Consider the following 14897-nt stretch of genomic DNA (forward strand, 5'->3'; position numbering starts at 1 on the left):
GTATCAAGCACAATCTATCATTTAGCTCTGTTTATGGCCGCCCTATTTATACCAAAGATTAAAGATTTAATCCTTTACAATACATCCAAAAAGTTTGTCATAAAATGTCAATCTTAAGGAATAAATATCGTGCAAGAATATACTCCACTGTTAAGCAGAAAATGAAAAAATTATCATAATCATACATTGTAATAATCAAAATTGCAAGTTTGAAAAATTTTCCTTCAAATTAGAATTTTGTTTTCATCAGATTTTTTTGGAAATAAAAATACTATAAATTTTTATATTTTTGTTATCTAAACATCCCTCTTAATTTTTTACCGTCCTAAAAAATTTCCGCTCAAATAAAACACAATATAAACAAATTTTTAAATACAATATAAAAAATTAAGAAAAAGAATACAATATAAACATTCAATATAAAAAAAGATACATATATAATATATAAACAAAATAAAATGTATTTGGAAAAATAAGTAAAATTCTAACGTTAATATAAATATTACCACTCTTATTTTGAAAAATAAACATTTAATTCCAATTTTTAAAAATCGATTGTTAAATTTCCTTAAACTTATCTTCCTAAAAAATCCTCCGTGATGATGATAACAAAACCCAAATTTGAAATTTAGAAAAAAACTCAATCTGGCAATTCTGTAAAAGACACAACATACAGATCATGCATACAGATACATCTTTCACAAAATAAAAATTGCATTTTGATACAAATGTTTATAATTGTGTAACTAATATAGCGCGAATACTACCGAAAATTAACATATTAATTAACAAATTTTATGAAAGTTTGCGTTATTAATGCATCGCACAATGAAATCTATTTTTCTTCCATAATACAGAAACCGAGATATAGATCATTTAATAACTATGCAAAATTAACAAAAAATTCTACAATTGCTTATCAATTATCCATATTATACAATATACATAATTTGACATTTCATAAAATTATTAATTAACTCTATTAAAGTAATTTTGGCTTGTCGACATATTGCTTGCCGTGATGAATAATAGTGGCAAATGTACCAGCTACCATGGCGCCCCAAAATAGCATGTATAGTAATATTTCCGTTGTGTATCGCGATGGTAAAACTATGTGAGCTACCAACATCGAAGTAGCAACTAAAAGAACAAGTGGGAATGTAGTATAACGCCAGTTTCGCTCAGATTCCAAGGGACATTGAATAGAAGTGCATTCACCGTCCTGGACAATGTAACGGCCTAAAAAGAGCTCTAACGAATCCTGCATAACATAAAATATCGTTACATATTCGAAAAAGAAAAAAATGTTTTCAATTTATTTACCTGTCTGTATCCATCGGCGAAATTGTTCTTATAATATCTCGTCAAAGAATTTAAGCCGTCTTTCATCGCACCTAATTTAGTGCGCTTTCCAGTTCGCGTAAAGTCAGTCTTCAACGCTCCTGTACCCGAGTATTGAATACTTATAACATCCGCATTATCGGCCCAAACCTAAGAACATCAATAAAAATATTTTGTTTTAATCAACATTGTTTCTATTATTAAAACAAATCAACATTTATTTATCCAAATCATTTATTTGTCAATATTTCATTATTTAGTATATTTAACATAATTTTTACCATAACATACCATAACATTATTTTTAACATAATTATTTATTTATTATATATGTATGTTATTAAGGTTCTTCAGCTTACAAAAATAAAAACCACGTGACTTTTCATTCATATATATCTTTTGATACAAAAGCTTTTGGCATCGCCATCTTCAAAATGATAAATAATGAATAATAAATAATGAACCAAATTGAAATAATAAACTGAATTATTTTAATTCTTTTTTAAAATATTAATAAAAATTGACATGAAACATTAAAAAAAAATTTATAAAAATAATTTAATAACAAAACGTTATTACATCTTCTAATAGTATGATGTCACAATATAATGTTATATTTAAAGAGAATTGTATAATATAATTCATAAACCTTCATAATCTTACACAAAAATAATAGAATAAAATTTAATTTTTTTAATTTCTAAATGTTCTTTATATATAAACTTTATTCTTTTTTATAAATTATAATTTTTTAAAATTATTATATTTTAATTACGATTAAATTACTTAAAATTCTTTCCTGTAAGACTCAATACTATTTTAGAAAATTGAAAAAAACTACAGTCAAAAATTTTAACATAGTTCATGATAGAATGTCTATAGAGAAAATCGGGCATCGTGAGTCACGGAGTATCATCAACTGTTTAGAATAATCCAGAATTAGAGTTGTATGTACAACTGATACAAATAATACTTTGTTACTACGGAGGTGACACTGCTTATACTTCGCTATGCTTTTACGCGTCCCTCGAATGTCTCCTTACGACCAGAAAATCCGCAAGAGGCGCTAGTTCCTACCTGCATCCTTTGATTTGACAGATTTGACTTATTTGACATAGCCCTGCTGAACACGTCCGATTAAAACTGTTAGAAAGCTCTATTCGGTCTAGTAAAATTGAATTGTGTTTTTTAACCTGCATTTTCTAGTAAAACAATAACTTTCAAATCGATTGTAAGGATGTACGTCGACTTATGTGCCACCAAGTGGCTTAATATTCCCGTGAGACAAAATCTAGACGCGTAAATCTAGGCAGTGTCACCCCCGTGTTACTCATATTTTTAACCTAGAAAATGTTAAAATCTGTTAGCTCAGGTCACACGTGCCGTTAATGATTTGCATGATATGAAAGTGATTTTATAACCATTTAGAAAGGTTTTAATAATTTTCTAGTAAAACATATATTACAAGTGAAGTGCAAAGTAGGGTGATACAAAAAGACTGTTTTCGCTTGGAGAAAATAAAACAAACATCATTTCTTATTTTTGAGGCAAGACATCCGATAATGCTCGTTAAAATGACGTCACATGACGGAAATACATAGAACATTGTGTTTAAATCGGAAAAACACAGTCATTCACGAGATAGAATGTTACATTATACGTAAAACATCAGTTAAAACATCAGTTAAAAACGAGTTACTGAACATAAAGCGGATATTAGAAAATCTAGCTCTCCTTCTATTATTCGCAAAACATCGTATCACGAATAATCACAATTTTGATTAGGAGAACATAAAAATTTTAGATAAAGAACCAGCCTTTGTAAAAAGATCAATATCTGAGATGTTACATATCAAAAAACAACGAAAAGGACTCAAAGTGATACCGAACTTCTTCCTGATGTCTATCTTCCTATTCTCGAACGTATTCTCTTCCCCTCTTTAACATCCTATCCCTTCCTCTTTCCACTCCTATCGTTCTGTTCTGACTTTCAGTTGTTCCTTATTATTCATCTTCAAACACTTTGTAATATGACGTTCGTATCCATATTGTCTAATTGTAAAATAAAGTGGAAAACTATTGCCTAAATTCTAATTACCGTACATTATTGTTATTATAAAAATTAAGTTAAAAGAAAAATTTTTTACAAGAAATTTCTCGAAAGGTACGCTACTAGCGTATTTTTCACTTAGCAACGCTTCTGAGGCAGAGTACCTGCCACGTGTTTGTGATCTCGACCTTCGAGCGGCAAACAGTGGGGAAAGCAGTGGGTATCGCTTCAGGAATCGACCCGAAATGTGCAGATCGTTGCAAGCACTGATCTACAGTATTATTTTCTTACCATTTCTTTTTAAGCTATTTAATTCTTTTTTACAATTTTACAACTTTGACTTGTACAGCTTTTATTTTATTATATTTTATTATTTTTTTATTTATTATTTTTATCTTTTATTATCTTGACTTTAAATATAATTAGTCTAATTTTAATTTTATATTTTTTACCTATTGTTTTTATGTTGCACTTTGTGCTGTTTCACTAGATTCATGTTTCGGAAACGATGTCTCTCTTCACATTCCTTGAGACTACCATTTAGACTAAGGTGCTTCCGACATATCATGTGTAAGCTTGATTTGATTTGTACGATTTTGTAAGCGGATATCGCAGATTCATATTCGGTAAAATTCAAATTATTAGTTATTTCAATGCGTTAAGTTTACGATAAATTTAAAACGCATTCCCCGTAGTGGTTTTTTGACTTAATCAAACAAAAAAAATCGCAGGAAGCCATATCAGATGAATTCGATAGCTGTTGAATGGTATTCGTTTTGTTCTTGGTCAAAAATTCGGATAATGCTGGCACTGTGCAACGGTGCGTTATCATTGCAAAATCCACGAGTTATTTCACAAATCCTTTCTTTTTTGGCAAATTGCTTCACGCAAACTTCTCATAACACCCAAATAATACTCCTTATTAACTGTCCGATCTTCTGGCAAAAATTCGTGATGTACAATATCGTTGTAATCCAGGCATGGCCCCGTGGGCGCCCACGAAGCATGCGAGGAGAACATGCTTCCTCTTCGCACGGTTGCTTCTTCCCGTCTTTCCTTCTGACTCCGTAATCCACCTATCCCCTCCATACGACCGCTCTCGGTCCCTACTATGCTACAGTATGTGCACGTGACTCGCGCGTGTGGAAGGGGAAGCGGAGAAGCTCAAGCTATAGTTTGTGGGCTATGCCTGTTGTAATCCATGAAAACCGTGAGCATCGTGAGAATCACTTCTGAAGCGTTCACTCGTAAATGGTTTTTTTCTTTAGAGTATCATTGCCGAAACAGTTTCCCAACATTTCCAAAGTTTTCGCACCATTAAATCCATTTTTATCGAAAAATTTAATACAAATTCGTTGTTGCAAATTCAACTCCATTTTTAAAACTATAAAAAATCGAAAACACACGCAGAGATAGATGTACTCAAGACGGTGTAACTTTTACAAATATCAAGCTATGGCAATAAAATTTAGTGAGAATGTCAATGATAGATGTGGCAACCTAATATAAAAAAAAAACCAGAATTCAAATCAGCTGACTCAGAACATCGCCTAGTGGTAATTCCAGGAACTTTTTGATCAAATTAACGTCATTTACTACATAGAAATTGTGGTCAAAAACTGTTTATGATCGTATATTCAGTTTCAGCAATTTTGAAATCATTTTTTAAGCAAATGATGGTAACAATCATATATCAAATAGATAATATTATACTTAGATATCTTAAAATTATCTAAATAAAGGATAAATAAAATAATTACATGTAAATGTATCTTGGATAAGATACAGATTATTTTATTTTATCTATAAAAAAATTAAATTATATTGAAACATAACATAAATAAAGTATCTTAAGGCTCCTCAGCCAAGAACTGCGCGTTGACGGTAGCGACATTCCGTCGCGGACAAAATTAGAACTAATTCACGTGAAACGTGACAGATTGACAATGAGATGTTGTCGTGCATGTCATTTTGTTATTATGTGTTTCATTGTGAAAATATGACTTGTCTCATATTTACCAAATTCGTAAAAATAGACTACGAGTAAAGTTTCTTTGAATTTTATACATAAAAGTACATTTTTCACTCCTTTTAATAGCTATTCATGTGTTTTACTATCTGAATAGATGTCACTTTACATGCTTTTTACGACTATTTACTGACTACTAGGCGAAAAAAAGATAGTTGTAACCGATATTTAGAAGTGTTTTAAAGTCATCTGCTTAGTCTGTTTTATCCAAATTGGCTTTATTTACAAATGACATGTCGAACAAAATTACGTGTCATTTCACGCAATTTCTCGCTTCTAACGTCACGACTTCAATATGGCCGCGGCGAGTACTCAGGAGCCTTAATGGTCATAGCTAGGTCGTTAGTGTTGATATTTGTGTGATTTTATATATCTTTTCAAGTTCACTAAATTGTGCGCCAAATAAATTTTTCGGTTATAACACAGTAAACTAATTAGTTTATACCACGTGACTTCAACTATGTCTTGACCTATATCCTGACCTAAAATAAGTCATCAAAAAAACGTTTACCACATTTAGCTCTATGGACTATGAATACCTTTGGCTGTAATAAAAGTAGCAGTCCTTATATCACATCAAGATTTGCTGGGCCTCGATTCTCTAACTCACTCGTAAGAGAAACGTATACAAAAGTGGCAGAATAGCCAATGGAATTATTTAATGACATTCTCCTATAGATCATATTTTGCCACTTTCGTATACGTTTCTCTTACGAATAAGTTAGAGAATCGAGGCTCAGGTTCATATATTTTGCACCACTTTCTTAGTCTATCTCGGTTTACACGCGTTATATCATACAATCTAAGAACATCTAACAATAAGATAGATCAGAATTATTTAACCTACAAGTTAAATAATTCACAAGTTCACAACTGTTTACTATTGTGATCTATCGTGTTTGGATCAAATATAGTGGTGAACTAAACGCACGTTTTAAACTAGACCTGTAATGAACCCATAATGCTCCGAATATGGAACACCTTGTGTCACTCCTCAAAAAATGTGTTTATATTTCTTAAGGAGATATATCTAGTTAGAAACTTTGAAAAAAATTAATTTTTCAAAAATCACATTTTCCTGAAATATATAATGTAGAAATATTCCGTCAAAATTTAAAGTTGTTTCGCTGTATTTTTACGGGGATATACGCGGCCTTAAATATACGTCCGTCGGAGCGTATCCGCGGTAGCTGTGTGAAGAACGAATATCTATTGTTCATTACTAAAACATATACTTACATTAGTAAATATTAGTAAATATAAAGGATCTTCTAACACATTGAAACATCAAATTCAATGGACTTTTGAAACAACAAATACAAAAACCGGAAACATTGGCACTACAGCAGTTGACGTCGACACTTTAAACGCGTTTTTCTCAAAACTATGTTTTTAAAATCAGTGACCACAATATTTCAAAAACCACTGCACTGATCAATCTGAAATTTACATACTTCTTTTAGACATATATAAATCTAGTCTTTAATCAAAGGATTTTTTTCCAACTTACTTTTTTTTAATAGATGAAAAATGACAGATTTTTTGTGAAAAATGAACCTTTAACTTTGAACAGCTGCCATTTTGTAACAATTTAATTTTTCAGAATCTCGATCGATTAAAGACTAGATCAATTCATATATTAACTAATTAAAATTTTTTGAAATTTTTCGTATCAGATAACCTGAGTCCATACAGCAGTGGTCACCGCAAAACACGTTTTGAGAAACGATTTTCCGGACGTTAGCTATAAGCTTCTTTATTTATTAACATTTTTACATTTAAAAAATATGAAATCTTTATCCAAGTATACTCTTTCGAATACAAAAACTTTCGTACAAAAATATGCATACTTTTTTTTAAATCATAAAAATTTATCTTTTTTTACTTCCTCATTAGATATACCCCCTTAAAAACTAATCAACATTTACTAAATATACTTAATAGTATATTATACTTAATAGTATTAATAATAAAGTTTAAAATGTATAATAAATACTAATTATATTTCAAAAATCTTATATTCACAAGTACTCTTGAGAATTTAAATTTTTGCTTATGGTGCCCTGGTCTTCCCTATATTAATCATAAACTTATTCTCAGAGTATAATTATGTAGAGAAAAGTAGACAAGACGGGATAGTTAAATTTTGATGAATAAAAACTAGGCTATCATAATCAACAAATTATCTTTACTCCTTAAATATTCTTTGGATATGAATCTTTCAATATAATTATCGTTAAATAAAATCTTCAAAGCATTATAATCTTTACTTTTAAAAATTAAAAAAAGGCATTTCTTTTCATCTTGTTCCAAGGGTGGGATAAAACGGAGTACACTTTAAAAATATAAATACAAAGTAGAAAGTGTCTTCTATCAGATATAGCAGTTTTTATAACATTTCATATTTTGTAATATTATAATTGTTTTTTACAACATAACCTAAAATGTTACATTGGGTACAAACTTGCACATTAAACGCACAGAGCATTTATCCTTGTTTAACGTTCGATGAACAACAAATTATGCTCTATGCGTTTGATGTGCAATTTGGAATGAACCCATTAAGTCGAATGTCTCAAGTTCACATGTACAGTCAAAGAATTAACGTTTTTCTTTTTGTTGACTTATATCTTATCTGGATTGTTGCTCCGAAGACAATACCAATTTATTTTTTTTAGCAGATAAACTTTCTTATCAACCAGAACATGGAGTGATATTAAGATGTTTTGAAAAGATATACCGTCTTATTTTTATTTTAAAAAATCTCAAAAAAATTATCTTTTTTTTAACGTTTCAAAGTAGGTAATCCCCTTAAAGTTATCATAAATGAGATTATCAGACATAAATCTATTCGAGTGACACCCAATTGACCATGTCGCTAATTGACTGTTCAAAGAGAAAAATTTCTCTGCAAGTGACTGAGGTTAATTGCTAGACAAGATGTGCACAATCTCACTGTGCACTATTCTACTTTCCTTTGCTCTACCTTGCCCCTTCTCATCTAATCAAAATGATATCAATAATTTTCCAAATATTGTTTACAAAAATAAAAAATAACATTCTTACCATATAATCTATTAAATTTGGTCTCAAAAACACATGCAGTCACAAGGAAATTACTATAATTTAATACTGTCACAAATAAAAAAAATAAAATCATTAACAAATCGCAAAAAAAATATAAAGTATAATGTAATTCAATAATGCAGACGCCTACTTTGCTAGTTTGTGGGTAACTTTCAACCATCAAAAAATCACATCCAACACGTAAGCTCGATTCCTGCATTCAAATCGCGCGAAGCGGGAATATTACGTCTTGCCCCACCTTTCCCTATTTATATTACAAAAAGACTGGAGAATCTCCTTAAAAGTATTTATATTTTATTTAATATTTAAATTTTGAAAAAATTTCCATTATCTAAAAAAATTCAGTACCTGTTTGAAAAGATTTTCAAACGCAGGATGATCTTCCACCTTTCTAAGTATCTCTAGCCTGCTCAATACTTCATTGAGAACTCGTTTCGCCAACATACTCTGTACAACATTCGTCCGATCTAGACAGTCAATGCAATTCGTGCGGAAAACACCATCCTGAGCAGAGATCAATGCTCCGTCTCTCATCAACAAGAAATATCCCATTTGTTCTTGATCATGGGCTAATCGATCCATTAATGTGTTCAATTTGTCCCACCTCAATCTTCTACATTCCGCGTGAAAGTCGAAAGCCTCATATCGAACATTTTGGTTATTAATTCTTTGGACTAAATTACGATATGCATCTTCAAGTAGTGCTTCTGGTCCACGTTGATCAATCTATTCAAAATTAGTACATATATAAATATAGAAAATAAAATAAATATTTTCAATAAAATAAACAATTTCTGAGATAATTTTTTTACCTTTATAATATAATAGAATTTATACCAATTTTCTTTATAATTGAAAGTTTTTCTACAAAACTAAACAATTTTTTAAAATCTGGATTACTGTGCTAAATTAACAATAAATTATTTGCTATATACAGCTTTATTTTTCAGTTTTCCCTTAAAAATATAATAATTTTGCAATCTTAAAACCTATAAAATATATGGTAAATTGAGACATATGTCCTAAATCTATCAAAAACCTATTATGATAATGTTGACAATCAAAAAATGAAGCATTATTTCAAGAATTACTTTACACTTCTTTACATATTGAACAGATGTTACAATTTATCGCATATTTTGCAGATTTCAGAATTACGAAATTTTTATATTTTTAAGTCACTCTGGGTTCGCCTAAAAAAAAATTTAAAACTTTAATGCATTTAATTAACTTTTTATGTTTCTATATTATTTCAATTATAGTGATAATTCAAACAAGAATTAATACAATAATTCAATTTCTAAACTAAATAAATACTCTTTTATGCAATAATGTCACATCCCCCCCCCCTTTTTTTTTACTAAATAAATACTTCTTTTAAGGCAAACTCAAACTATTGTACTATTTATTTCTGAACGTGTTATATCTGTACAGTATTGCCATAAATTTTTATAAAACAAAATAAAAATTAAAAATGTAATATTTTTGAGTAAAAAAACTCATTTCTCCAAACATTTTTACTTTCGTGATTCTTTTTAAACATATATTACAATTAAAACCTTTATAAAATCACTGTATTTCTGTGTTCTATAATATTTAAAGTATATAATTATTTTCTACTTAAAAAACAAAAGCTGTGAACATGCAACCCATTAAATACACTGGGGTCATTTTATTCCCATTGCAAGACAGAACTTGCAAGAATTGTGACTACGCAGAATTAAGGAAAATCTAAAAAATAAAGTTGTACATAACAAAGAATTTATTGCACGTTATCTCTCACCTCTAATGTCATATAAACAATATCATACTTAGAAAGTCAAGAGTCTTAAGTAATAAATAGAAAATTTTTACCAAACCAAAGGTTTTTTTTTTAATCCTCAAAATATTTGTCAAAATAAAACTTTGTTCTCATATCTTTTATACAGAAAGTCTAGTAATGATCATTGCAACTCTCGTGAGCTAATAAAGCAAGCCAAACTGAACTAGGGTGACCAACTCCAAAATTGAAAAGGGAGAGAATTTTTTTGTAAAAATGGAGGAAAATAGGGGGGGGGGCATCAATTTTACTAGGTGATAACTGAAGAAAGACATAAAGGGTGCTTTCCAGCTACGGCACAAGTCGACACCGTGTAACAGTATCCATTAATGTAAGACAACTAAAATTTTTTCTCTTACACTAATGGACACTATGTTACACAGTGTCGACTTGTGTCGTAGCTGAAAAGCATCCAAAAACATTTTTTGACACGTTTTGTTTAACACGTTAAGTGCTACGCCGATCCCTAAGACTTTCCATTTACATCGCGCCGGTTTCCACGAACCGACGTTTAACTTTTACTTTATTAAATACTAGATATAACAAGCGAGCCAAATAGCTAACAACAATGAAGTAAAACCATTTAAGTAAATAAATCTATAATAATTAAAATTATACTATTATATAACCTCTTTGATATACAAAACTGCGATCTTCGCGATATCTCCATGTTAAATCAGTATCAGAGATCAGTAACAGTGCAAATATTGATTCTGCAGTTTCGTTAATATTTATAATATCAACACATTAAATGCCACGCTGGTTTTACGTGCCGTTCCGTTCACGCCACAATTATCCGGTAAGCGAACTTTTCCAGACCGGCAAGGCCTAAACGGAAAGTCTAGCGCCGGATCCTAAGGACCGGCGTAGCACTTAACGTGTTAATTATGTTTAACAATTTAACTGAAAGTAATATTTAATCACATATTTAATATACTTTTTCGCAGTCTTTCAAACAAAAAAATTAACTAAACAACAATTTTAAAATCTTTTAAAATAAAAAGTCTTTTCAATATTTGTTTTCTTTGTTGTCTTTATATTTAACTTTTGCAAAAGTTTAACATTTTTTTATTATTTATAGCATTGTTGTAAAAGTTCTAATATTACACATTTTTAAAATTGTATTGCATCATCAACACAGCCTTTACAGTATCAAGAAATTTTAGTTTTTCTTCATCCTTCTTCTTCTTAGGTAATATTGGCACCCGCTTCTGAATCCTGCACCAGAAGCGTTACAGCCATTTCTCAAGTAAAAAATATTGAAAGCAAAGTCAAGAACTTTTGAATCGTGTTTAGATAAAAGTCGGTATTGGAAAACAAAGTCAATATCAGAGAATCAGTTAGGAAATCAAAGCACAAAGGACAACAACAGTTGTCCCGGATGGCCGATTGTGATGCAATCGACGGTTAAAAAAATATTTCAGTAACGGACAAACATGTCCGAACACGCTAAACTCGCAATAGCAACTATTCGTCCTAATTGGTCACTCAAAGTAACTCTACCTGACGAGTATGTACATATAATTTTCAAATGCAGTCCATCTAAATAAGAGAAAACTGTATGATCGTGAGACATCTATCTTTGTCACAATGTTTTTGATTGGCTAGTAATGATTATCTGTATTATAAAGCTAAATTAAACAGATTTTCTCTATTCTCTATTCTCAATTCATTATTTTCATTTAACAATTTTGAAAAGAGAGCAATTTCTACAATTTTTATGACAAAAGGGAGGAAAAATATGATTAAAAGGGAGGAATTTCCTCCCTTTTTCCCTTAGTTGGTTACCCTAAACTGAACAGAAAAATTCTCTAACATTTTGCAAAATTCGTAGTAATTAATAAGACATTAATTACTGAAAATCAGCGACTTAGTCCGGTCTACCACCCAATACAAACACGAGATAGAACCGTCAAGCCAAGAGCTGCGAAATGCGCGGGCAATTGTTTATTATAAGTGACAAAACACGAACAGCACGGTACCGCTTAAAAATAACAACTTTCCACGCGCTTTATTGCCGGGCAAACCCATCTCGCCGCATGTTTGCATTTGGCGATATGAGGCTAAGTCGATGATTTTCAGTAATTAATATTTTGTTAATTACTACAAATTTTGCGAAATGGTAAAGAACTTGTCTGCTTAGTTTGACTTACTCTACCTCACCACGAGAGGTGCGGCGGTCATTACCTGTATATTCAAAAAAAAATTATCATATTTATACAAAGAGAAATACCTCGAGAAATACCTATTCTTATACCTATCTCATACCTATGTTAAAAAAAATTATATTTATACAATAAACAATTTAAAAACTTTTTGTTTCTTGAAAACTTTTTGGACTCATTTAATTTTTAGAAAAAATCCTTCATTTATTTTAATTTTATTAATCTTTAAATATCATAGACAAGTGTCGAAAAAAAGAACTTACCAAATTCACTAGAATTTGCCTTCCATAATGAAAGATTTGAACATCAAAGTGACGAGCACAAGCGCTTTGGTGATCCTCATGCAGACTGATCTGTGGCTTAGGCTTGTACTTCAAGTTTGGCGTCTGGCACCAAAAGAGAGGAATGGATCCACGAGTCTGCACAAAGGAACTGCGATCGCCATTTACCTCAATCAACTGCTCAGTCTCCACATAATTAGACACGTTCCCAGTGGCATCTATACCACGTGAAAATAGTCTTGTGCCAGCACGATGTATACCACGTCTAGAGACAATGCCCCAATTAAATGCAATACCATTCACAACCATTGTATTCAGAGAGACAACTGCGTAAATCGATCGTTAAGGTTATCACAGAAACATAAAAATCTTTAAAAGTTTAAGATCTATTTACACTAATATAGCTTAACTTTAATCTCGATTTAACTTACTTTTTATCTTTTTCTAGAAATTAAAACTAGAACGCTTTTCTTAAAACTAGGAAGACAGACAAACTGAAATTAAAGTTAAACTACATTGGTGTAAATCGACATTAAAAGTTTATGATACATGATACAAAGGATACAGCCATGAATAATGGGTAAACAGAATTTATACTGCTCTGGTCTTGCGCTAAGATCCTGCAGGAGATAGGCATTCCATACAAACCTGGGATCTGCCCTATCATGAAGCGGCATCTAAATTACAACACAGCTTTATTGTAAAAAAAAAACTGCTTACAAAAGCATATAAAAACAACAATAGTACACATAATATATTTACTTGCAAAAATTCAGGTGTGGTATTATGCAACCTCTGCATAGTATGACTGAGATCATAAGTATAGCTGAAGTAAAAATACGGCATGTTCAATACAGATTTTATCATCTCCAAGTACACAGCATTATGTTGGACCTGTTTCTCAGTCAAATGCAGAGAAGACCTGGTATAGGGTATCACATCTGTCAAGGCTACCCTATAAATATTGTGTCCAGCTATAGTCCCACACATTTGTGCATCCGTAATAACAATGAGATAACGACATGCCAAAAGGCGTATAGTTCCCACTAGTCCCCATATCTTTCTACGGCTGGCAGTTGTTGGAATCTGATTAGCAGTGCCAACTGCAAAAAGAAGCACAGACTGATTGTCAACTAGTCAGCTTATCTTAAGCTTGTAAACTTGCTTATTAATTACCTTGTGTATAAATCTGCTGACTCACTCTATCAACCACTAGCAAGACCTTAGTTCCAACTGGCTCAACAAAGAACTTTTCTGGAGTGGCATACCTTGGCAAAACAAAATTGAATTATACTAAGCAATAAAATTGGCAGCGTATATAATTTTTTTGCATGTGTATTTTATATCGTGTAAAAAAAATATTATACGATATATAACCAGAATTTACTCACAAGTACAGGCTATCATAGACATCCGTATTTGGCATCATATTGTCAAATAACAAGTAGATCAAGGTACACTGAGCAGACAGACGGGCAAAAAACGAAAAAATAATGAAATAACGCCGAGAAAAATAAATTACGATTTTCGTGTGAAACGTAACCCATATATGAACATAAATATTTTTCCAAGCGCAAAAATTGTTAATAAGAAAGATTATGATGTAATTGTTCTTATCAACTACAATTTGACATGATCAAAGGCTGTCAAGACCAATCAAAACCGAAATAACCTTATTATCCAGCCACCACTGCAACCAGGTTGTGTTCCGATATTAACTGCCAGTACTGAAAATGTATAGTATATAGGCCTGTTCGTGTTGCTGCCCTTTTTGAATTAATTTCTTCGTCGTCTCTCTCTTTTTCACGGTCGAATATATCCGTTTGTTTTCTGTTCCTGAACTCTCTAAATAAGTGTACACTTAAAATGAAATAGATAGATGTTTCAAAGTTAGCGAAAGCAAGAAGGAACGTTCCAGTGCAGTCTAGTGCAGGAATAGAAAACAAGCCTTATACACAGTATATACAGTAGCGCAACTCTCCCGATTTCAGCGTGTACGAAATTGAACTGCACATGCGCGAGCTAAGTAGGTAACCAATCACATAACAGATTTTCTGTCGCATTTTCTCTTACTGTTTTTCTATAGCTCTTTCTGTCACACATTTAAATGCCATGTAGAATTCGG

At 31.1% G+C, this 14897-nt stretch overlaps 1 protein-coding gene across 2 annotated transcripts; it reads right to left on the reverse strand.

Moving 5' to 3' along the window:
• Positions 1–717: 717 nt before the first annotated feature.
• LOC105201789 (phosphatidylinositol-3-phosphatase SAC1) lies at positions 718–14585 on the reverse strand. 2 transcript variants are annotated; one of them, XM_011169991.3, is made up of 9 exons: positions 14445–14585; positions 14164–14231; positions 13949–14040; positions 13535–13875; positions 13338–13449; positions 12755–13098; positions 8856–9233; positions 1324–1491; positions 718–1261 (listed from the first exon to the last, which is right to left on the reverse strand). In XM_011169991.3, exons 2-9 carry the CDS (start codon positions 14199–14201, stop codon positions 983–985), a joined length of 1752 nt encoding a protein of 583 aa, XP_011168293.1. In that variant the 5' UTR covers positions 14202–14231; positions 14445–14585; the 3' UTR covers positions 718–982. The 2 variants fall into 2 exon arrangements, with proteins under 2 accessions (XP_011168293.1, XP_025997322.1); XM_026141537.2 differs by having other exon boundaries at positions 13535–13894; positions 14164–14540.
• Positions 14586–14897: the final 312 nt, after the last annotated feature.

The sequence above is a fragment of the Solenopsis invicta genome, chromosome 9, assembly GCF_016802725.1.
Source record: "Solenopsis invicta isolate M01_SB chromosome 9, UNIL_Sinv_3.0, whole genome shotgun sequence".
NCBI classification, from domain to species: domain Eukaryota; kingdom Metazoa; phylum Arthropoda; class Insecta; order Hymenoptera; family Formicidae; genus Solenopsis; species Solenopsis invicta.